This window comes from Anser anser, assembly GCF_964211835.1.
Source record: "Anser anser genome assembly, chromosome: 1".
NCBI classification, from domain to species: domain Eukaryota; kingdom Metazoa; phylum Chordata; class Aves; order Anseriformes; family Anatidae; genus Anser; species Anser anser.
The window spans coordinates 195,581,299-195,606,058 of record NC_139720.1 but is presented as its reverse complement, the minus strand read 5'-3'; the positions used below and the strand labels follow the sequence as shown (position 1 = coordinate 195,606,058).

Below are 24,760 nucleotides of genomic sequence, written 5' to 3'. Positions count from 1 at the left end.
TACAACCAATGAAACACAGCTGGAAGATATTGCCTAGTGAACAGCTCACTGCGCCTGATGAACAGATCACTGTGCCATGACTGATAGGGGACCTTACTGGGCACAGAGACAGATAACTGAATTAAGAGCTTGCTATCTTCTCCCCCCTCCACCTCCCAGACCTCTACTGCTGAAATGCACCAAAGCAAGCAGCTGTGGTGAGATAAGAGAAACATTAAACCAAAAGTTGAAAATTACTGTTACTTGAAGTTGCTACCCTGCAATAACAAGTGAAATACAAATCCACTGAAAAGCCTAGAATATCTACAGATTTTAGCTAACATTTCCCAGACTGCAGTTTCTTGTTTTTTTAAATGCATTGCACTTTTCCTCCAAATTCTGAGTGGGCCAAAATACCAAGGGTAATCAGCACTGGAAAGGACAAAACTGCTCGTAAGAGCAAACGAGAGCATGGCTTATGCTCAGATGCAGAGGATGTTGATACACGCCACTGTTCAAGCGACTGAACATGCAGATTTATATCTTTTCATATTAAAAAATTACATGCATATTTACTTTGGCAAGGGAAGCGCATAAAAGTCTAAAACATGAATCATGTTAAATTCAAGTGCCAGAAGCCAAACAGTATAAATGAACCTTTCCTGCTTCATTTGAACATATCTTGAAAAAAATCCCAGCAAAAATAGTTAGCTAAAACATGTGCTCAATCCAGTGTAACAGAGATGTTTTTTTCCCTCAACCACAATATCAGATATGGCTCTGGCATCATTAAGTTAGCTTAGCCACTGACTAAGTGTATGTTTATACTCCTGTGGAAGCCTTCCAGACTCCTTCTACTGAATTACACAGGAGCTGAAAAATAATATGTCCATCACCCCTAAGTACTTTCCTACAAAGAAATGTTTAAACTGAAAATTATGACATTCACAGCACTGGTGGGTTTACCAACTAGCTGCATTTTCTAGCATGGAAAAGTCTAGGGTTGAATACAGAAACTGCATTTGCTCATCTTTTCTTTATCCTATTTTCCTTCTCACATACATTTAGAAAAGTGATCATCTTTTACTTATAACTGTTTCTTCTACACCCCTATTTAGTTAAAAGCCAGCAGGATAAATAGAGGATACAGGATAAATATAGTTATCGCTTCTCCCCACTGCTCTGTTTTAACTCCTGATCCTACTCATCACACTTATTTGCTTCTTATACAACTTTCTAAGGCATTTCTGTCCTATGCAAAAGTTCTTTTCATTCCTGCTTGGGAGGAGCATAATTAACAAAGCAACACTGCATAAAAATTACACCAGCCATGTGAATCAATGCTCGGAGCAACCGTGCAAAGTAAGAGAATCCATCTGCCAGGCTTGAGGCAAGATCAAAGTTACTCAAACCATTTCAAACTCAGGGATTAACCTGTTTTTAAATCTAAGCAACTGTGCAAGCAATGACCTTTTTCCGTAGTCTGAAGCAGTCTCCAATATTTTGATGTAAAACACAGGTTTAAGTTACTTTTCCCTTGTAAAAGTGGGGCTGGGAGAGAGGCTGATCACTGTCAATCTTTTAGGCATGTTTGTTACATTTCTCCCCTGATTTTCATTTTCCAAAGAAAACAAAACTCAAAACCTTCAAAGTGTCTTCATATGACAGTTGGAAAGCATGACCCATCATGCTTGGCACTCTATTCTAATAATTCTTTTCAAAAAAAGTAGGAAATTGGATTCTAACAGGGACCTGACTTATATGAAGAAGAATGAAAATAGTTCTGTCTTGCTATCCACCACAAAACCAGATTAGCTTAAAAAAAACTCATGTAAACAACATATCTTTAGCCAGTGTTTTATTATAAGTGATCTTTCTGTCCTGACAATCTTTTTCTTAATGGCTGCCAAGCCAGTTATTCCACTTTCTGTAAGGGATCAGCTGTACCTGTGTTTTTCTTAATATGTTCCTCTAGCCTGCTTCCAAAGACCTCCAAGGATAGAAGTTCTGCAACATTCTTAGGCAACATTTTTTTAGAGCTTATAAATGGGAACGTTTCTTCAGTGTTTACCCTGCATTTCCCTTTATCAATTTTTGACCACTAATTTCCAACCATAGTGCAAGAATGTTCTGCCCCTTAGTAGAACCAAAAAGAGCTGACAAGCTGGAAATTATACAAACAGATACATATGACAAGTATAATATTATTCAAAACAATATTTTATAACAAAACCTTTAGAACATGAGAAGGTGTCTCAGCTAACCTGTATTTCTTCCCAGATTTCTTCATCCAAAAGCGTGGCTGCAGTATGGTGCTGTAAGGGGGCTATCAGGCAGTGACCTTCAATAAGGGACTCGTTGCTTGGTAGAGACAAGTATACCTACAAAGAGTAAACAAAAACTGAAGTGCCCATTCTTCTAGCGTTAAAAACCTTCCCGTCGCTATGGCTAAGAATTACATTATCTGATAGATTTTAAACCAATAGAAGCCATTAACTTCTACTTACAGCAAGGTATTTAAAGCAAGGACTTTAAACCAATTTAGCTTTTCTGCTCTTCACCTAACTCTTCAATAGCTAATGAACTTGACTGAAAAACACAGAACCATAGAATGGTTTGCGTTGGAAGGGACCTTCAAGACCACCTGGTTCCAACCCCCTGCCATGGACGGGGACACCTCCCACCAGACCAGGCTGCCCAAAGCCCCATCCAGCCTGGCCTTGAACACTTCCAGGGATGGGGCATCCACAGCTTCTCTGGGCAACCTAGCCTTTACACCCTCTGAATAAAAAAAATTCTTCCAAATATCTAATCTAAATCTCCCCTCTTTTAGTTTAAAACCATTACTCCTTGTACTGTCACTGCAATCCCTGGTAAAGAGTCCCAACTACTGAACCACATTCAGTAAAAGCCTAAGCAAGTCGGAAAGAAAGATTTTTATTTTTTTTCTTGTGCTGAAGTTTGTTTTGGGCAAGCTGCTCTTGGTGTCCCTGCATGAGCAAGGAGGATGGACCAGGTGACCTCCAGAGGCACTTTCCAACCCAAACCATTCTGTGATTGTGACAGTTGGCATTATCCATCAGTAGCTCGAATGAAGCAGCACTATCCAGACAGCAGCTCTACTGAAAAGGCAGTAATATCAGGCTAATAGACCAACCAGTTATGAACCAGTTTATTATGAAATCATACTGGTTTTGTCCATTACAATACACATGCATTTTTTTTTATCTTTTATATATATATACATACAGATATGTATATATACATACAGATCTGTACATATATGTAGGTATATGCATGTGCATTTAATTCCTCGGTCTATAAAATGTTTATAAAAATTAAAATCAAATGAAAAATATCGATAATAAATGACAACCTTGCATAATGATCAAAAAAAGCCTATACTGAAGCATTTCAGACATTATAAATCCAAATATTTGTACATATTTTAAAAGCATTAACAGAAACGAGAAGGTTCACTGTACCAAACTTTTCTTCATTTCAAAAGATTTTAGGCTTAAGAATGGAATTCTCCACTTAGCTTTCTTTGACATCGAGATACAGTTCGTAACCAGTTCAAATTTCCTCCAGTGCAGTGTGATTTAGTCTTTCACAAATCCGCCTACAGTCTAATCTCTGCACTCCAATCTTTCATTATTGCTTCTGTCTTCCACAAATCAGAAGTTCTGATATCAAAGACTAGCTTTATAATTCATGACAGACTTGTATCTTTCTGTCCCCAACCCTCAAGGAATTCTTGAAATCAATAGGAAGGTCTGGGAGAGTAAGATGAAGAACATTAAAACATTTCAAAGCAGCAATTGTGTTCTTAAACTTAGGCACTCTACCATTAACACTCCCTTCTTTTATTTCTTTTCTGTTTTTACTTTTGTGCTAAATTACTATTTTCTTACCTTGGTACCAATTGCAATAATAAGATGTTTAGAAAGTTCACTGCTATCAAAGCAGTATGGACACTTTTCCATGCGTGCAGCAAGCAGTTGGTGCTCACGTATTGCTTTTCTTCTTTGTATTTCTTCCTCTTCCCCACTGCGTGCTCTTTTTGCTGCTTTGGAAACAAACATGTCATCCAAAGTGTAGTACTCTCTGTCAGTTTTTTCCATCAGCTGAAAAGATACACAAAAAAGTGCATTTATATACAAATAGGCAAGAAAAAAAAATACCTAGCTCTTTGGAACATCTTTAACTGAGAAAATGATAAAGTATGTAGCAGCAGTAGCACTGCTGCAATCCATTCAGCACCTGCAAGACATGCTATTATCAGATACGTCTCCTGAGAGCAGTCATACACAATCTCAGACAGCACAGATATTAAAGTATAGATGTGTGACAGTAGTGAGAGGAATATATTACTATATTCCATCTCAAGTTAGGGGCTAGGTATTTCAATATTACCCTGACATAACTCCAGCTTTAAATAGATACACAATTTTTTCTTCATCACGTATTATCATACATTTTATTTCAGTCTTTCCTTTCCTCCTCCTCCTCTCCTACTACAACTATCACTGCCCTTTAAATCATCTGTTGTAAAATAGATGGACCATAACTCTGCGCCTTCTATTCGTACTCCGTAGAAACATGCCAACAATTGTTCTTCTCAGGTGAACAACACTAAGCCATTTTGTGAAGAAAAGTCTTTCCTGAAAGTACCTGTTGCTAGATAGGCATAACCAACACAACTAACATTACCAGAAACAAGGCCAAATAATTCACATTTTTGTATGTTTGTTTATTAATTTTTACATTTTAGTTAAATGCCATATATTTAAAGAAGCTCTGAAAATATTTAGTGTTTGTTACAAAGATGTGCTTGAGGGTCGATAGTATCTTACAGGATCTTAATAATATGGAAACCCAGACAAAATGGCTATGTCTCACCTAGACAGTACTTCGAAGGAATGGAGTCTGTAGCTAGGAACTGGATGCATGGTGACAGGGCAACAGCAGCAAGAGACAGTGAATGGAAAGGAAAGGAAGGGCAGAAAAGCGTGTGGGTGTGGGTCACAGGACAAACTTAAATGACAGAAGACTTCACTAAGCTTCACCACTCAACACACACATGTGGATGTGTGTGTAACATCAGCCTTTATCAATCCTTGATGATAAATCCCATGTTGTCTTGCCTAAATGAAGACTTAACAAGTCTTGATTGCAAAGACTGACTGTAAAGGATTTAGGAAAGTATTTATCCACTTACTTTTCTGGCTACTCTATATAGCTTTAAAATGTGCCAGTAATACCCTAAACATTCAACATACACAACTAAAGCAAAGGTAAAAAGCTTTCAAAATAATTTTTCCAAGTTTTTCCTCTCTAAATGAAGTCCTTATGCTGTGATACGTTTATGCTATACCTGACTGCAATTTTACCTTGAATAGTTTCAGTAATTTCCTTATCAAAATGACAGGGGAAAAAAACAACACATTATATAGATCTCTTGGTACTGGAGGTGCTGGACCTTCAGAGCACTGGCAGATTTATGTATGAGTAATTTTCCTTCATGAATTAGCAATAGCATTTCCTTCAAGAAACAGCAAAGGTGTCTTTGCAACAAATGCTAATACATATTAAAATACAGACTGGGGTAGCATTAGTCCTTTGCTAGAGGTAACTGAAGACATTTTATTCAACAGGTAGATTGCTTTCTGTGACTGTGTAAATGACATGTCTTTGTCAAGATAATGAAACAGAACCTTCTGAAAACTCTCTTAAAGCAGTTAGAAACATCTATCCAGGGAATAACTGAAGACCTGTACATCCATTTTCTCTTCCTTTTCAAGACCTGAAGTACTGTCCTCTCACGGAAAATAACATTGACATGAATGACGTTGTTCACTAGATGTACTTAGACTAGCTGAAGCTTACATTCTGCCCGCAGAGACAATAAAGTTGTATTTTTTCCCACAAAGAGCAGGTTTGAAAATTAAAAACTTTACATTTAATATTTTGAAGCAAAATATTAATATCTAGCACACGCAAAAAAAAAGATCTTTGTAGTCAATTTGCTAAATGTCTCTTCCTTTGGGTATAGAGGACTCCTGAACCTACAGACACATATTGTGAACATTCAAAAGATTCAAAAAGGTCTAGTGTCAAGGGTGTCATTACAGTTTTATTACTTGCTGAAGTCTGATCTAAGGGGCTTCTCTTCAAATACAGTCTCTCAGATATTTTGGTTACAGGCATTTTATCTCACTACAGAAACAGTTATTAAATACAAGCGAACAGCATTAAGTTGAATATTTGAATGTTTGATACCTAGAATATAAAGCTAAATAACAATGATTCAGCAAACCAACCCTCTTGAGTGACAGACCCTTTAGAACTATCTCCTTTGTAATGAGACCTAAAAAAAAATCCTGTCATGATGGACTGTTGATTTATGTATGTTCGACATATTTCACATAATGTGCCTGCTTCATTCAATTTTCTTATACATTCAAAGAACATACAGTGTTTTGAGTGGTCTGCCATGTTTAATGTTCAAATGTAGCCACCAATTAAGAAAACAGCAATATCAAAACCAACTGCCATAAGTGAAACACGTCTTCCTAATAAAAGAAAATCTTCCATGTATCCCAGCAGTAGTCTGTTTAGATAACGTAAGACCAAAAAAAAAAAAAAAACAAAAAACCAAACTTTATTTTGGAAGGTATATTGGTAGTTTTCCACCCCAAAACACAGACAACAGCTCTTACTTTTCCTGAATACTGAGGTTCCCTAAAACAGATCAACAGTTTCTTTTGAAAATGCTCAGTACTTTCAGTACCAAACAACTGAGTTAATTATAAGATACTAAACAGATAAAGTTATAGGGTTGCATATTAAGAGCCACCTTCCGACTGGTATTTTAACTGAATTGAATAATAAAAATTATAAAACTAAATCTGGAAAATGCAATTCTAGCTTAAGATGTAACATTTTGTTCAATAGAATTGGATTAAGCAAAGTCAAGGAACTCAATCACATAGACACAAGACTACTTCAGAGTAATAAGGGAACAAGAAAAAGGTAGGTAGCAGTGCAGCATTTTGGCAATAGACGCCACAGGAAAGGGATACAGAGTATGCACAGATCAGGTTTGGATCTCTTCTAGCAACAAACAAGATACTGAATCATAGAATATCCCAAGTTGTAAGGGACCCTCAAGGATCATCGAGTCCCAATCCTGGGTCCCCAAAGGACCACCCAAAAAGTCAGACCATGTGTCTGAGAGCATTGTCCAAACGCTTCTTGAACTCCAGCAGGCTCGGTGCAGTGACCACTGCCCTGGGGAGCCTGTCCCAGTGCCCGACCACCCTCTGGGTGCAGAACCTTTCCCTAACCCCCAGCCTGACCCTCCCCTGTCCCAGCTCCATGCCGTTCCCTCGGGTCCTGTCGCTGTCCCCAGAGAGCAGAGCTCAGCGCCTGCCCCTCCGCTCCCCTCGTGAGGGAGCTGCAGGCCGCCATGAGGCCTCCCCTCAGCCTGCTCTGCTCTGGGCTGAACAAACCAAGGGACATCAGCCGCTCCTCATACGTCTTCCCTCTGGATCCTTCATCATCTTTGTAGCCCTCCTTTGGACACTCTCTTAATAGTTTTGTGTCTTTCTTATATTGCAGTGCCCAAAACTGCACACAGTACTCGAGGTGAGGCCCCACCAGCACAGAGCAGAGCAGGACAATCCCTTCCCTCACCCAGCTGGCAGTGCTGGGCCTGATGCACCCCAGGGTATGGTTGGCCCTCCTGGCTGCCAGGGCACACACTGAAATATCATTACAGATCCCACTGCAATAACAGAAGACACCAAAGGCTGTAAGGCAGTTCAAGAAACCAACACCCCAGTTTCAGACCTTAAATAAGTGCTTGAAATAAACAAGATCTAAGAAGAAAGTTATTTCAACTTGCTTGTGCAATAAAAAAGCCTACCCACTAATAACACACATCCAGCTCTACACTCCTCAAGCACTATACCTTTCCCTTGCTGAAGAACAGGCAAGGGGAAACTGAAAAAATAAGGGCTTATTATTTTTTCCCCATTTTCACACACTTAACCAGTTTACAAGACCTTTATTCAAGTAATAAATCTAGCACACCAATGTACAGTGCCCTTATACCACAGTTCTGAGACAAAGAGACACAGTTATATATGGTCAGCTTGTCCCTGAGTCTTCACTTCTTGTCATGTTTTTCACATCCTTTAGATGACTTTAAAATAATGTTAAAAACGGGACATATTTTCGCCTTTAAAAACAACAGTCATAAAAGGAAAAACATTTTCTTTGCGAATTCCCTATTATCACAATGTCCTTCCAACATACCTCAAAATAGTTCAAAAAAGTTCAGAAACCTAAAGACAAGCAAAAACATTATCCAACAAGAATTGTGCATTCCTACTGAAATAAGATATACTACAAGCTTATGTCAGTTAATCTATGCAGCAATGTTTTTGCTGCCTTTAAAAAAAAAAAAGACAGCATACAATATCCTGCAATATTGGAATAGTAGCAATGAACATCATTAACACATTCTTTGCCAGTAGCAGTGAAAAGGCCTCTAAGGCCATAAGTCCTTAAATATGATCTTCCCTCAAGTACTACAGATGCCAAGCACCTGTGTCAGCACTGAAATACAAGAAAATGCAGCTGCTATTAGAGCCGATGAGATAGTACTCTTCAATTACTACTCTAAACATTAGCTTTTTTTAAAAAAAAATAAGTTATTCAGGAAGAAAATGGAAATTCTCTCTGCAAAAATTTATTCTCTTGCTTTTCCAATAAGGTGTCCAGTATGTTTTGCCAATTGCATGATTTAGTTATAATGAAATCTCTCTGAACAAGGTACTAGGGAATTGAAAGAATAACAAGAGAGTTCTCAAAAAATGCTAGAAGATAAGCAAAGAATAAAAACTGATTTATTTCATAAGTATTTTCTTCGGTACAAAAGAGAGAGCTGGTACAAACCCAAAGAAGAAACTATGCTGCTCTATTAGAGTTGCCAGAAAGCCGCTGTGCTGCATCAGGTGAAGTATCACACCTGTTAGACGTGGAAGACACTGCATCTGGAAGTTGTGCAGTTAGTTCCCTGGCCATGCTTGATGCTACGCACACTGTATTTCAGGTGCTGCACAGCAAAATAGGCAGTCACCTATGTATCACTTCTAAGTTTGGATGTCCTACATATATCTCTGAACAGCCCAAAGTTTATATAAGAAGTTCAGACATCTATAAAGATGATGCACCTGAAGTCATTGTTCCTACCGGACTCCAGCCAAAAACAAGAGCTGATCTGACACCCTCATGCAAGAGAGCATCTTCTGAGTCCCTTGTCTTCTCTTTCGCATTTCACTTCTTTGTTCTGGGCTGATCTGCCACATCCTTCTTTCTTATGTGCCCTCTATTTTTCAACTTCTCCTTTGGCAAGCAACAATTAACCAGAGAATAGACAGGCAGCTTCGGTATGCTTAGCACCACAGCATCCTACACCTCATGGTATGCAACAGTCAGGTTTCTACCACCCATCTGATGGGGATCTGTTTTCCAAAACCAGGATGCAGCTTTGGTTTAACCAACAGAGACAGCATCATAATTTTGCTTGCCCTGGCCAACAAAGGTCTGCAATATACAAACATTTAGCAACAGTCAGGGAAGACATCCAAATGTCTTTCAGGAGCGCACAAAAAGCATCCTTTGGGCTCTCATTTAGACAGCTTTACTACAGTGCAAATGTGCAAATGTGGCAGACACACCTACAAAAAAAAAAGACCTCTAACCATTCAGCACAGGAATTCAAGAAAGGATTAGCATCTGACTGTGCATAAATGAAAATAATTTGAGATGGAAAAGTTACAATGTTGTATTTGCTGATGAAATCTGTAGCATATCCTTATTATTCATGTTAATTATCACATTACGTAAGCAATTATATAATATTCACTTCATCTTCTTTTTTTTTCTCTCTTTTTCCAGTGTTAACATTACTGAAGCCATTAGGCACCTTGGCATGGGGCTGCTTCTGAAAGTAACTCTTGTAGATCTGTATTCAACACACTCCAGAGTCAGCCTCATTTTTCTGCCAACACTTGTTCAGATCACTGGAACTGTCTCTCAGTTTAATTTTACACTGATTCTGTTTTTCTTATTGCTACAGTAAAACCCCTGGGGTCGTATACAGTGCTGGCTGCCTCCGTATTCAATCTGAAGCATGCTGCGTCTCTTACCTCTCCCTCTGCTGCCATCACTTGCTCTTTGGGTGCACCCTATGGAAAGAAAGCCCTACTACAGAATTTAATATCGTTGTTGAAGTTAACCTCAAGAGACACAACTCCTAATCAACGGGGATTCTGCCTACGTAATACACTGAGTGCACCTTTTCCTCTTCAGATTTCCTCTGAAATTTGGGGATGAAGCAGGAAATTCCATTAAACGCAATTAGCATGGTAACGAAATATTCCTGCATTTTTTTTCAGGTAGGTTTTCAGCTTATTTTCTTGTTCTGTTTTTTATTTATGTGCTGAACTTCTGCTGCTTCTGTTTTCTCTCTAACACAATCATATTTAAAGTTACTTCCATATAAGCTAATAAAAGTAAATCTGCTTGGAAAATCTGTGAAAAAAATGTATATAGATTGTATAAAATGTACCATTTTGATTTTAAATTGTCATGGCAACACTGACGTCTTCAACCTTAAATGACAGAGTTAATATCTGTGGAATGTTGTACTCATCATATATTTTGGGAAGCTGCAAAAAAAGAATAAACTATTTTTTTTGGAATATAAACCTGAGTGACATAAGAATACATCTCACCACATTTAAATTTAGTCAGCATTTAGCACCTATTGTTGAGAACAAAATCACCTCAGAAAAAAAGCCTTCCTGACCTCAAACTGCATTTGTTCAAGCCGTATCAAGATAAAGTTTTATCATGTTAATTTTATTATTACAACTCCAACCTCCGTACAACAACAGAAACTGATTTTGTAGGTTTTATTCCACAAATAATTCAACACACAGGCATTTCCAAAAGCTATCTTCCCAGTGAAATCATACACCAAACATACAGCATCAAAGGATTTTAACGTATCAGTGTACAGTCTTTTTAAGTCCTATGTCACTGACAGGAGAACATTACAAATAATGCTGTGAGCAAGATAGCTCAGAACCACCTTGGAGCAGCAGAAAGTTAAGGAAGAAACAAACAACAGACGATTGTTCCAGGGTTAGGGACCACGCTCCTTGCTGTTTCTGTTACTTGAAATGAAAATTGCTCATTTTGCTACAAATAGTTATCAGGACAGATAAAATTTTATGTAAAAGTCGACTGCATTTAATGCAAGCCAAACAGAATACCTTCAGCCACACAATGTTAGAAGTGCAAATGATTAGCATTTAACTTTATGATTATCCCTGTCGATGACTTTAAGTCATAAAAAAGGCCGTCCTGCATAAGTCTTCATTTGTGACACACCTGGTAATTCTAACCTAACTCTTAACGAACACGAAACGCTTATGCAGTCATTTACTATGAGCTGCATCCACACAGTTCCTCTTTTTTCCCAAGTTTTCCTCTGTAATCTAGCTCTTGCAGCTGTTGATTCAGTTCCACATACAGGAACAGCTTTAATTTTGTGTCCACACAATATACACAGAAAGCTGTCTAGTGTATTAAACTGAAACCTAGTGGAACGCAGGACAAGATGCTTGAAACTATTTGCCTCAGGTTTTTGTATTAATGTTTCTACAGCACACCATGCTCATGCTTAGATGGTTAAGTAAATGTAAAAAGCAACAGCGCACGAGAGCTTTGTAAGAGTTTTATCAGGTGCGTTAAATGCTGCACTAGAAGGGCTTCACCAGGTAAAGAAAGAAGAAAAACATTTATTACATAATAGTAGAAGCAGCAACATCCTGCATTTTTTAGTTTAGCTTGTAAAGTGCTTGCAGACTATTATTTTGCTTTATGAAGATGGAAATGCAAATATGTACAACAGGCAGGTTTGCACAGCAAGTGAAAATGATAAGGCTGAAAGCAATTTCCCATTTTACAGACTCCAGAACCAAGGAAAGGTAACATGTAAATGCCCTGTTTGCTAATCTGTAATACCAGCATCTCTCTTTACTAAATCCGTAAGTGAAAGCCAGCATTACTAATGCACTTTTGTACTTATAAATAATTGTCTTATATGTTTAAATTCATGTTACAGATTACTGCAGAGATTTTGAAATAAAATTAGCTTATGGGCAAAATTTAAATGGTCTGATGAGCAACATAACCTTTCTCACTTGCTTTTAGTAAAACAATCAAAAAGGAAAAAAAATGCCTTAGTAGAATTTCTGCACACAAATAAAAGGTAATTTCTATTGAAGTAATGTTCTAGAAACCAGTCTCTATACACCCACAAGCATCTACTGATGAAATGAAAGGATTACATAAGTTTTAACAGCATGAATTTGGGAAAATGGAACGACTTATTCCGTACGACTTACAGATGAGGGCAGAAGGAACTACAGACATGTTAGTTAAAGCTAATAGTAATAAAAACTGAATACTTCACATATATTTTGTATTATAAAACTGTCAGTTAAAAAAAAAAAATCAATTTTCAACTTTTTTTTTTTATCCTATAGTCATGCTTCTATAGCAATGTGGTACAGGCACAGTTTAGTTTCACTCAGCTTCATAATGACCACCATTTTGCATTAGGAATGCAAATCTGACATTCATCTGAATTTACTATGATCGGATCTCCTTCTCTTCATTCTAGAGGTCTGAAACACAATTTACTGTGTCTGAGCTAATTCTCTTAATTCCTTTTATAGCCAAAAAAATCCTTTAGCAGCCTTTCAAAATTGGACGGATGGCTCACACCACCAAAATACGTACTTCTCTCCAGTGACTCTCCAAAATGAATCTTGAGAATCAGTTCAGATTCAAGGTTTATAACATTAGAAGAATCTCAGCCTTTTGTTTTGAAGTTCTACAATTCTTTACAGTAAGCTCTAGTTTTGACAGTCCTGAATAGTTATGTAACAGTAACAAATTGTCAGGTTATACTTTCTTCCAGATGGTTTATGTACCTGTTAAGCAGAAGAGACTCCTGAAGAATCTATTAGCAAACTTCTTTTATAATAAAAACTAACCATTTACTCCTGTCCTCTATTTTCTTTTCAGATTGCCCTTATACTTGCCATCCTCTGTTCCTCAGCACCATGGATGAGTAAAGGTTGCTCCCACCGGTTTGTGGTTCAGCAGTGTCACATCTGACTGTTTCCACACTACTTAAGCAGGGACCATTTGGTTTTAGTCATTTGTTATTATTCATCTCAAATTAAAGTTTGGATTTAAAATGATGGATTTTTATAAACTGGAGCTAACTTTCATTTCATTTACACTGTTGAGACAGTTAATCATTTATTGTCCATAAATAAAAGCTCATGCGTAGGAATTTCTCAGACCTCATTTATAGTTAATATTAGAACCATTGAAACACCTAGGTTGGAAAAGACCTTCAAGATCATCAAGTCCAATCATCAAGCTGACCTAACGAGTCCTATCACTAAACCATGGCCCTTAACGTCACATCTTAAATACCCCCAGGCATGAGGACTCCACCACTTTCCTGAGCAGTTTGTTCCAATGCGTAACGACCCTCTCCATGAAGAAATTCTTCCTAATATCCAATCTAAACTTCTCCTGGCATAACTTGAGACCATTTCCTTACTTGTCATCTGAGAAAAGAAATGGACGTGCTCCTCACTGCAGCTTCCTTTCAGGTAGCTGTAGAGAGCAATGAGATCTCACCTCAGCCTCCTTTTCTCCAAGCTAAACAACCCCAATTCCCTTACTCTCTCCTAAAATGCAAATATTTCATTAGTTCTGTCAAGCACTCATCTTTCCTAAATATTTTATTTATATCTTTATCAGTTTTTAGCAACACAACATTCCTGCAGGCTTCTTCCAGTGAGTTTAATTCCTGACTTTATTGTTTTAGCAAACAAAGTATTTACTCAATATAATTCTCTCTAGATCAATTTTCAATCTTTTTTATCAAAACTTACTTTCAGGCTGCTCAGCTCAGGTACTGTTCCCTTCTCCTTATTTGGACATAACAAGTACTTTAAAATAATTATTAAGTTTTGGATTTGATTTTTCTTTTAACCTCCAAAAGCTCTTTATTCTTCTGCTCACCCATCCTTGGATTTATTTTTAAATAAAGTTTTATCCCATTTGGAGGTGTTCTCTCCCTTAGAATGTTTTTGTCAGTAGCACACATTTGCAGTCAGCATCTAGCACTAGAGATTCCTTACAGCCTGCAAGCATTTTCTCTTTATGTATTCTTTTCCCAGTAAATAGACACTGCATATTTTTTCCTTTCGTAATTGCTTCTTTCTAGAAGATAAGCACTACATTACAGTTTCCTCTATAAGCATGCAGTAGTTCAGTTGCCAAGGTTCATGATCATTTGTGTAGAATTTTTATTTTTAAAACAGCTACATACTGAGGCCAGGCCATTTCAGTCCCATTTCTACCTGGACTAAATTTCAACACTATCCCAGAAAACCTTATAATGCAGGTAACAGATCTTTGAGGAACTGCCTGCAGGTACAAGATTGCAACCAAAGATGCCATGCACACAGGATTCAGGTTTTTTGTTTTCTTCCAATCAAGTAATTATAGCCCCTAGCTTTTAGCGGTAGGTACAGATAATAGAATGGGAGATAAGGAGTCACTGAAAGGAAGTAAAAGGGGATATTCAGTCCAATCCCCAATTACCTTAACAATCCATAAACCAAAAGCAGAAAGAAATACCAGCTATGGAATTATTATACATTTTTTTCAAATTGGTAACAGCCAGAAAAGCACACAGAGGATGCATCACTAGAAATGTGACCTGCTTTTATACTTTCACCTAAGCAGTCACAGACCAGAATGAATCTGACTGAATCACTGATATGGGTGTTCTTACATGAAGTGCCTCATTCATCAAAAACATAGAAAATTTATATTTCAAAGTTGAACAGAAAAAAAAAAAAAACACGTTTACATGCCAAAAAAATACAAAGAAAAATTATCAGAATTTTCCCTTTGAAGACTTAGAAAACTAAATAACATAGAAGTCTTTGATCTCCGTTCAAGTTTGCTATTCTTCCCTGCATACAATCCAGTCCTTGCATTAAAAGTTATCTTAGTACAATGTCAAAAATACAAAAAATGAAAAAGGGTAACTGAACACACACTAAGAATCTTTCCAGTTTGAAGCAAAGAAACTTGGAATCAACAAATATATGAATACACAAAAAATACTTTCCATAAATTTTAGAAACTTCAGGGGTAAGCTAAGAAGATTGCATTTATAGCATCAAAATCTATAGGCAGAGGAACGGCACAATCAGTTCATGAAGGAGCTGAATGCACCATATTTACTGCATGCATGTTTCTATCTCTGACATCAGTAAAATCATCCAACAGACTTGAACATTATTCAAGACAATCAGAATTCTCACCAAAAAGCACCATACCTTGCACAGCGAGGCTCCATTGCCTCCTCTTCTTTTGAATTTTCTTATAATAAAATGCTCAATCAGAAACCGATACACATCACCCCTTACCTTTGATGCCATACGCATGAACAGTGCATTTTGATCCTCTGCTGTTTTTGTCCTCTCATTTTTGACTAAATCCTGCAGGTTCATACTGTCATCATCCGGAAAGTACCTTACTCTTTCTTTATCTACATGAGTAGCGACCTGGAAACAAACATATTGAATACAATAAAAACCTAGTGAGAAAGATCGAGAATGAAATTCAGACCCTGATAATTTCAACAAGTTTAAAGAACAGAGGATCAGGCTAAGCACATCTGAAACAACTGGGCTTACTGCTTCATTTGACCTACGGAAAGGAGCAATGAGTATTTCCTATTCCTTCAATTGTTTCAGTAGGTCTAAATAAAAATATTGCCTTGTTTCACAATCACTATATCTCTTACATCCACATGCTGTCAGAGCTCCAATACTACCAACTCAGGAAAGTCACACAGTAATTCACTGAAATGGTTGATCAGTTCACAGTGATGGAATATTCCAAAAAGTAATCTCCATTATTTACAGAAGTTTTCGAATTCTCAATTAAACTAAGACAGTTAAGCCAGGAAAGAAAAAAAAAATTAAAAAAAGGAAAAAAAAGAAAAAAGAAAAAGCAATCAAATACATTATTGAAAACTTTATAAATGTGGTACCTCTCCCATCTTAAGAGTACACAACAAAACAGAATTTGTCCTTCAGAGCAGGATGAAACTAAATACTGCAGAATCATAGGGTATGGTAATTAACATAGCAGAGGTGGCGTTTTTCCAAAACAGAAAGAACAGGAAGATGACAACCAGTTCCTCACCTCTTGTTCCTTTCAATCCTCCACATCACTATTACAAACTGATCTGTTGTACTAATCAAGCATGTACTAGAAATATAAGGTATTATATGCTCCTCCAGCCCGAATTTCAAAATACTAGTTTATTTACTGTTGCAAACATCAGAAGAATAAAATGTTCCTCCAGCCTCCAAGCTTCTCTATGTCCCCCAAAAGACTTTGCTGTAAAAGTTGGGACATAATTTTTATTATCAGCAACAGTACTTCTGATCAGAAAAGAGTGAAATTACCCACAGATATTTTGGAAATATTCAGCTCTGATAAACTTTATTATTTACAAATTTTATGCAATAAAAACTGCTTAGCTAAGAGACTGATAATTTGAAAAAAGACTTACTTTTCCTTGATTGTGCGTTTAAATAAGCCCTAAAACAGTCCCTAGGGAAACATAAGTCTGAAAATAAACTTAATATATGCTCAATATGTTCTCTAACACTTAATTACAATCATCATCTGAAGGGCACTTTTTAACTACCTATTGACAGTCTGATAAGTCACTCACATCAATTCATGCACCACAGAAGTAAATCTACAAAATCATTTCTGAATTTCACTCCTTAATACTCACTTTTGTAAAACTTACCATCTGTCTCTTTCTGCGTCCTCCTCTAGGCTCCTGTGGTTCAACTGATGCGGTCACAGGCCATGCCCTTCCACTTTGATCTGTTCTGACAAGGATCACTTGCTCATCTTCTTGACGGCTTGAAGCCTGTGTCAGGTTTTAAAACAAAGGTTACAGACAAGAACAAAAGAAGCACCTAATCTCACACTAAATAAAAAGCATTTATTTAAAAGATTATTTAAAATGTTTAAAGCTCTAAAGATAAAAAACCATATTCTTTACATGTTGCATGTTTGTTACAATTCAAAGCAGGTAGCGCTACATTACACAAGTTCTTTTCCACATTAAAAAGGGACAGGATATTGAATACATATCCAACTACTCAAGTCCAGAGCAAACATAAATTTCCAAAAAGAACCATGCTTGTAATTCTTGTTTTTTCTCATAAAGGTTCATCCCCAGGAGAAATACAATGCTTCTGAATACTTCAATAGGTAATACTGAATAGCTAGTCAAAACATTAGCTATTTATGGCTTTTGAATACATTCCATTAGATCAGACATTCATTTCCTACACAACTGGCACTGCAAGAAAGAAGGAAAGAATTTTACAGAGTGGTCCTTACTGTCAGACATAGATACAGAAGTTTAATTCCAAAACTACTGATAATGTTGGTTTTACTTCATCAGCATCCATGAAACAAGATGCCAATTGCCTGGTTTCAGCTCATTCTGTCAGCCAGCGGCAGGTGAAGTCTCTATCATTCATATAAACACACAGGAGACCCCTTATTTTTTTTTGCCAGATAATGTAATTCCTCATTATATTGGACATATTCAGACTGTAAGGCCAGAAGCAAACATCTTCCTCAAGCAATTACCTACAAATGAGGTCATTTTAGCTTGGACAGAAAAGTATAATCCCCAAAATCGCAGTTTACCCTTCAGCACCTAAGAGTTTACAGGCCTCAAGATCTATCAGTAGAGTTCTAGAGTTGTACTGAGGTATTCCTCCATGCATTCTCAAAACCGCTTCCACTTTGCCAGAGACGGATGGCTTAAATCTATTCTGCATCCAACCCAATCAGAATGCCTGGACTAAGCACCTATATCCTTAAATTTTATCCCTGGTTGGCTTAGTTCATGTCCAATGCTTATTAACACTCTTGAATCGCCCAAAAAAGGCTGCAAGACACAGATTCCGTGCAGAAAAACATGTCTTTTGGTGAAAATATTCTGGAGGAAAATCATTCATTTACATGGGAGATTTAACTTGAATGCAGCTCAAGAAGTTACAATTCCACCTCCCATGATTTCTCTGCCCACCAAGCAGGGAGGAGAGGAAGAGGAAGAGGCCTGGAATAAGCAAGACTGAAGAAAAAACACGAAGGACTCATTTAGCCAGACAATTTACCGGCGCAGCTGAAAAGGAAGGGTTATCACATAGCCCAGTGATGAAGGCCCCCTATGGATCCCAGTCCTATTGACACAATACCAGGGAGATGAATGAATATATTCATTTCCCGAATGACTTCTTAAATACTTCAATGTACTTCAGCTATCGCACATTCCATTTCTAGGTACTCACAGTCGTAGCTTATACTACCGCTGCCAGCTGCCTAGAAGGAAAGCAAGCACAGGAGGGCGAGGTCTGCTTCACATCACCCCTTTTATGAACCCAGCCCTCAGTCTTCTCATACCTTCATCCACTACTGTAACTGCAAAAACTCCTTTATCAATTTATGAATTTATCTCCCACCACCCAGGGTCCTCATTTGGGATGGAAGTTACCATCTTTACAGCTGAACTGCACAATGAACATCCTGTCAAGAGCCAGGTCAGCCCAGCTCCCTCCAAAACAGCGGCAATAGTACTTTCCCAATGCACAGGGGTGCATCAGATTTAAATAAAGATAATAGACAGACAGAGGTACATTTGCACATATAAACAAAACGAGAAAAGGCAGAAACTGTTCACCAGAACAATAACTATTGAACTTTATGGAAAGTTTAAGAATAAAAAATTTTGAAAAAGAAAGCCTGAGAGCTTCTTGATTACTATAAAAAACAAAGGTTTAGGTAAGTCAGAGGATTAAATTAGAGCAAAAAGGGGGACATCACTAAATCTGGTGATATTAGGACAGCTTTTGTCAAGTCTTATAAACAACCTTATTAATCTCAATTTGAAGCTATTTTCCACCAAACAACTGACGTGTCTGCTTTACATCTGCCATCCTTGCCTAATGAAAGCCTGTCCCAGAAACCCCAATCAAGTCTAAATGTTCTGTAGATGCTGAAGTATGCTGACTCCAATGGCCTAATCGTATTTTTCAGGAAAAGTGACACAAAGCTAGAAGTTATGGAACAAAAAAACTGTCTAGGTAAACCAAACCTCTCTTCTGTATCAAAGGCAAATCTTGTTTTTGCAGAGCAAACCAAGATGTCCCACACTGGTCGGGCTCCAGTGTATTCAGGGAGGCACTTTGCATACACCACCACTTGTTCCCTGTACAGCCAGGTTATCTGCCTCAGTTGCTACTTTTTCAGAACAGAAGGTATTTTCTCTCTCCTGGGAGAAGGTAGGGAGAGAAGAGGTGATTCACTGAAACAGGGAAAAAAGGTTGTGTGTCTTCACCCTGCACTTCCCATACTGTGAAGTTCAAACCCGGCAATAGGCAGGTTTGAGACTGGCAACCAAGGCAGGGGTACACTGTGTTTTCACACCATCGCTGTGCTGTTCAGACAGACCTAAGAGCTAGTTATCATCCCTGCACAAAAGCACCATTACTTTGAAAACATAACAGCAACAAAACACTCAGTATTAGATGAGCAAAGACAAAGGATGAGACTGGAAAAGAAGCAGGACGCGCACCCAGCTTAAATGGGATATAAATGCAAGTGGAGTACTCTGGGCATAATGACAAACAGGTAACCAGTGCAAGATGCCTAGGGCATTTGTCATTTCTTTCTGCATGTCAAGAAAACAGGTAGACATTTGTGAATACTGTAATGCTTAAATGGCCTATGACTTAGCATAGTTCAGTATTGTGGTAGTAGAAATAATTTTAACAGTTGAAGGAACTGGAGAATGGAAAGTCAAAGAAAAAACTAAGTTCTAAAAACCAGGATTAGCAGGGAAAGTTTCGTGAGGAACACTTTGCTTGACAACAAGAAACTTGCCCATCTGCAACGCTTGAATGAAATAACCACAAAATTTCATTTGAAATGGTAGAAAAGACAAGAGAGATGCAGATGCACATGCTGGCTACATTTTACCCTTACTGCACGCGCTGGCTAATTTTACCCTTACTGCAAGATAACCAGGTATAGGAAAAATCATAAGAGCAGTATGAAAAGGTAAGAAGGGAATAACTGTAAACATTTATGCACTGCAAATAAGGAGAGCAAAGACAAAGTAAATAACATAACATATAGGAAACATACAATAAATGTCCTAGTTCTTTAAAGACTTGGATAACTCTACAAGTTCGGAAGCTGAAAATGTAACAGCAGACATTGCAGTGACCATTCAAAACCCAGAGCTTGGTTTATTAGTCTGAAACGAAAATGACATTTCTAAAGGAAAAAAAAAACATTGTCCTAAACCTGACAAACCCATCTGGCCAAGCAGGGACAGAGCAGCTCTCCCATAAGGGCAAGTCAAATCCACATGCAGGAGGAGACACAAGTAACATGAGGCAGGCGAGTGGAAAGATGCACCTGACTGAGAATTTCACGTGAACAGGATTCTTCAGAAATGGTTACTTGTTAGATTATTACCTGAGAACTGTGATGGGTCCCATTGCCTTAAACAGATGTTGCTATGGAGTTTCTAAAAAGATGCTTGAGTTAATTAGGTCCCTCTCTCCCCATGTTTTTATGTTGTGGAGTCAAGAAAAGGGACGAAAATTTTCCATGAAGAATGGCTCCATCATTTCCATTCCCAGTCTCTAAGTTTTCACCTCATTGTATAAACAACTTTTCAGAAAGATTAATCATGAAAAACAACAGACATTACAACACAATGTTGCTTTGCTCAGGAATTGCACAGAATGATAAACAGATTCTTCAACTTACAGGCATCTAATTCCTTCTGAGAACAACCACCTCAAGATTTACGTGACTTCACTACAAATTTTAAAATGCAGCCATGTCAAAAAGGAAGCCATTGCTCAGCAGCGATTATTTTCCCAAAATGAAGAGTTTACAAGGTATTCTACATCTCACAAAAACAGATGTTATATGCTACTGAAGACAAGCTCCAAAATGCTAGATACTAACAATGGTTGCATTCTGTTTTTTTTCTGATTTCTGCCTGCTGCCACAGTAACATACAGGTAGAAGAACAGGCAGAAGGGGGAACACTTCCATTTTTCCACATGCAAGACTTCAGATGGCCTTCTGCCTTACACTTCCAGAAAGAGGCAAACTTAACAGGAGAGAAACTGGAGAAACACAAGAATGACTAAAGGCTTAGAAAAAAAATAAAAATTAAAAATGTTGAAAAAATAAATACACAAAATTAGAAACATGCTAGTAAGCTGCAAAAACTCAAAAGGTTTTGGCAAACAAACTGCATGAGGAATAAAAAGCGTAAAAGAAAAGGGTTAAAATTGCAGAAGAAATGGAAGTTAGGTAGCAGAAAGGTTCTTCTAACATTAAAGACTGTAAAACAACAGTACAATTGCCTAAGAAGAACATGTTTTTTTGTTTGTTAAGAAAACAAGACAGACTAGAAAACTACTGACAAACCCAGATGTGTACAATGAAACTAGAGATGAAGGCAGCAGAGCAATAGATTTCAACAGGCTCCTGTTTACACATGAAATGCTGCAGAGGGCAAACAGATGTAACACATACTCCGAACTGGTACCCTACAGATAAAGGGGTTTTTGTTTGTTTCGTCCACAGAGTGCCGGCACAAGACACACATAACGTATTTTGATTTAATATTCTAGAGAAAAGGAGAAGGCACAAAAGAGAGTAATCTTTAACGTTAGAAGAGAAAGTACAAAAAAAAAAAAAGTGGTCCATCAAAGGGAAATTAAAAGAAGCAGATAAAAGGGTAACATAATTATGGACAGCACGAAGGTTAATGTGAAGTCATGTGAGAGACTAAGAGTAAATGCATACTATGAACCAAAACAAATCCAATGGATCAAATATGCCAGGCATGGTTATTCAGAAGATTAAAGCAGTTATTAGAGGTAAAGACATCCTTCAGTAGTCAAAATCCTATCTAAATATAACTGAACTACGAACAGCATAAATTTGGAAAGTTTATTGTAAATTTTAAAAAAAACTAAGGCAAAAGTTAATATTGAAGAGGATCTCACTAAAAATAAACACTAAAACTATTTCTAAACACACCAGAATCAGAAAGCTTTTTGACAGAAAAATAAGAGATGATCAAGCAGTTACCGCAATATCAAAAAATGATAAAAATAAATTATTTGCATTCTAAATTTAAGATGTTGCTATTCCACATATTTTATTTTATTAAACCAAGGAATAAAACTTAGCAATCATCTTCAAAGTAAAATGTCAGTAAAAGGTTTCCAAGAAAGCTACCACGAAAAATGATTCTCTCAGGTTCCAAAAAACAATTCCAATAGATAACATCCACACTCTTCAGTACACATCCTGTCATTTAAATAGTCCACCGTACCAAAATAGTACAGCGTGACGAGTACAACATAAATCTTTTTAAATGTGCCAAAGGCTGATTTCTGGGAATTGCAGGGCAATGTATTTAACGTTTGCAATGGACAAACTCACGGAAATATAATAAAAACACTTGAGCAAGTGTGGTGTAGTGGGAAAGAGCCTCTGCAAGGAGAGGTCATGACTCGCAGCAATATTAGACATTTCTGAAGGACTTAAAGCCATGGGGTTACCCATCTAACTAAGAGAGAACACTCACAACTCTCATTTATCTGCTGAACTACTGTCAGTGACCTCAATTAATTCAGAAATGCACCATAAAACCTCACATGTAAGAAGAATTATCACTCCTCTCCCCTCGTTTTATCTGTTTTTGTTTTTTGTTTTATTTTATTTAAACATATTTATAGGTTTATATATGTCATATATATATATATGACTATATGACACAGTACCTGGTAATATCCATTCAGCATAGTACAAGAATGGAGTAACGACTTTCTTCCTACCAACAATCTCTGAAATCACCCATAAGACCTTACAAATATTCCCAAGAACTGTACCATCTTTCAGAGAAGAGGCACCAATTATCTTCTTGTGCTTTAAACAGAGATTTGCTTGAGTCTGGATTCTCCTTCTGTTTTAACTTGCTTTTAATATCTGGAAAATTGATCTGTTTCTTCACACGGTGGCATGGCATTACACGGCATTGCAAAGCTTACTTTAAACCTTCTCCAGTTCCTGAATGAATGACTTCTATTAAATAAATATTAAACTTTTTATGCTATAAATACAAAATTGATGACATTACTAAATATTTTTCTAATAATGGTAATATTGGTTATATTACTGTTATAAAGTATATTAAATATGATACATATTATTATTATATGTTAAAATTGAAAGTGGAGAAGAGGCTCAGTCACCATCCTTGAACCTTATGATGACTCTTACACAAATATAATTTACAGTGCTAAAAAAAAACAATGATTATGTGAATTTACTGAACAAGACTGGACTTGTTTGTTGTCGTTAGTGAAGGAACATAAATTTCTACTTCAGGCCCATTAAATATGCAAAGTGCGCAGTAGTTCTCACCAAACATACAAAACTCTATAGAGCGATTAACACAACTGAACAAAACAAAGCAGACACGTCTGCTTTCAAAAGATAAATGCTTAAATTAAATACATAAATAAAATGCAGTTCTGAAAAAGATTTTTGAACTCTCCAGAGATTGTGTCTGTTCCGTAATTTTGCAGAAGGAAATGAGAATGCTCTGCCACCACACGTGCAGGAACAGACTTCCGAGTACCTAAGCAAACATGATATAATGAAAGAAAAATCAAAGCTGGGTGATTTTGTTCAGCGAGGACAAACCACAACAACCAAACACTAACTCTGATCTCAAACAAATTAGGTGCTGGATTAAGGATATATTTTTTTTTCTTTCCTTTCTGTTTCCTTTCTCTTACAGTCTACGGCGAATGGAAATGTTTTGAATCCATTATCCATTGCTCTCTTATTCATCTATTGGTTTAAGTGTCAAGGAGACGTGGCACTTCTCAGCGGGCTGGACATAGCAGAAGACCTATCTTCCATCCTCTGCCTCTTTTCCTCTCAAGGTGTTTTCTTCCCCCATTTCAATTACCTCTTACTCAGTTCTGTGGTTGCATTTACACATCATCACTTGAGTTACCAGAAGGAAGAGTCAACCCCATTCAGGATGAACAGTCTGCCTCCTTCAGTGCTAACCGTTTGTAAGAGCGGGTCTCACCGCTGTACTCACTACCTTGAATGCCCATGAAAGGTAAGTTTCAAAGCACCGAGGCTACCCTTCAGGGTCTGCCGCTTGTTGTGAATAATGGCAGTGCAAACTTCGAAGGCAATACCTATAAAATCAATAGATACAGCATTCTCCGTAACAGGACCAAGGTCTGGCTCTCATAGCGAGGTGAAGTTAGTGTTACAGGTCTGTAGCAGCAGGCCACAGTATAAAACTTCAGTTTGGGTTCTTGTAGAGAGGGAGAAAAAAAGAAGAAAAGATGAAGGAATATAGGGAAATAGCAGCACAAGGAAGCAAGAGGTTCAGCCCAGGTTAGAAACTTAGTGTTTCAAGAAAGAC

The 24,760-nt window shown here is 37.4% G+C and overlaps 1 protein-coding gene across 1 annotated transcript in view; it reads right to left on the bottom strand.

Moving 5' to 3' along the window:
* The window catches only part of CWF19L2 (CWF19 like cell cycle control factor 2), a 69,733-nt gene that overhangs the window by 6,492 nt on the left and 38,481 nt on the right, over window positions 1-24,760 (bottom strand). Inside the window, exons 11-14 of the mRNA XM_083849938.1 lie at window positions 16,994-17,119; window positions 15,591-15,728; window positions 3,894-4,106; window positions 2,244-2,360 (exon numbers count right to left, since the gene is read on the bottom strand). Of these exons, the coding sequence (XP_083706064.1) occupies window positions 2,244-2,360; window positions 3,894-4,106; window positions 15,591-15,728; window positions 16,994-17,119 (594 nt within the window). The remainder of the gene's footprint in view (window positions 1-2,243; window positions 2,361-3,893; window positions 4,107-15,590; window positions 15,729-16,993; window positions 17,120-24,760) is intronic.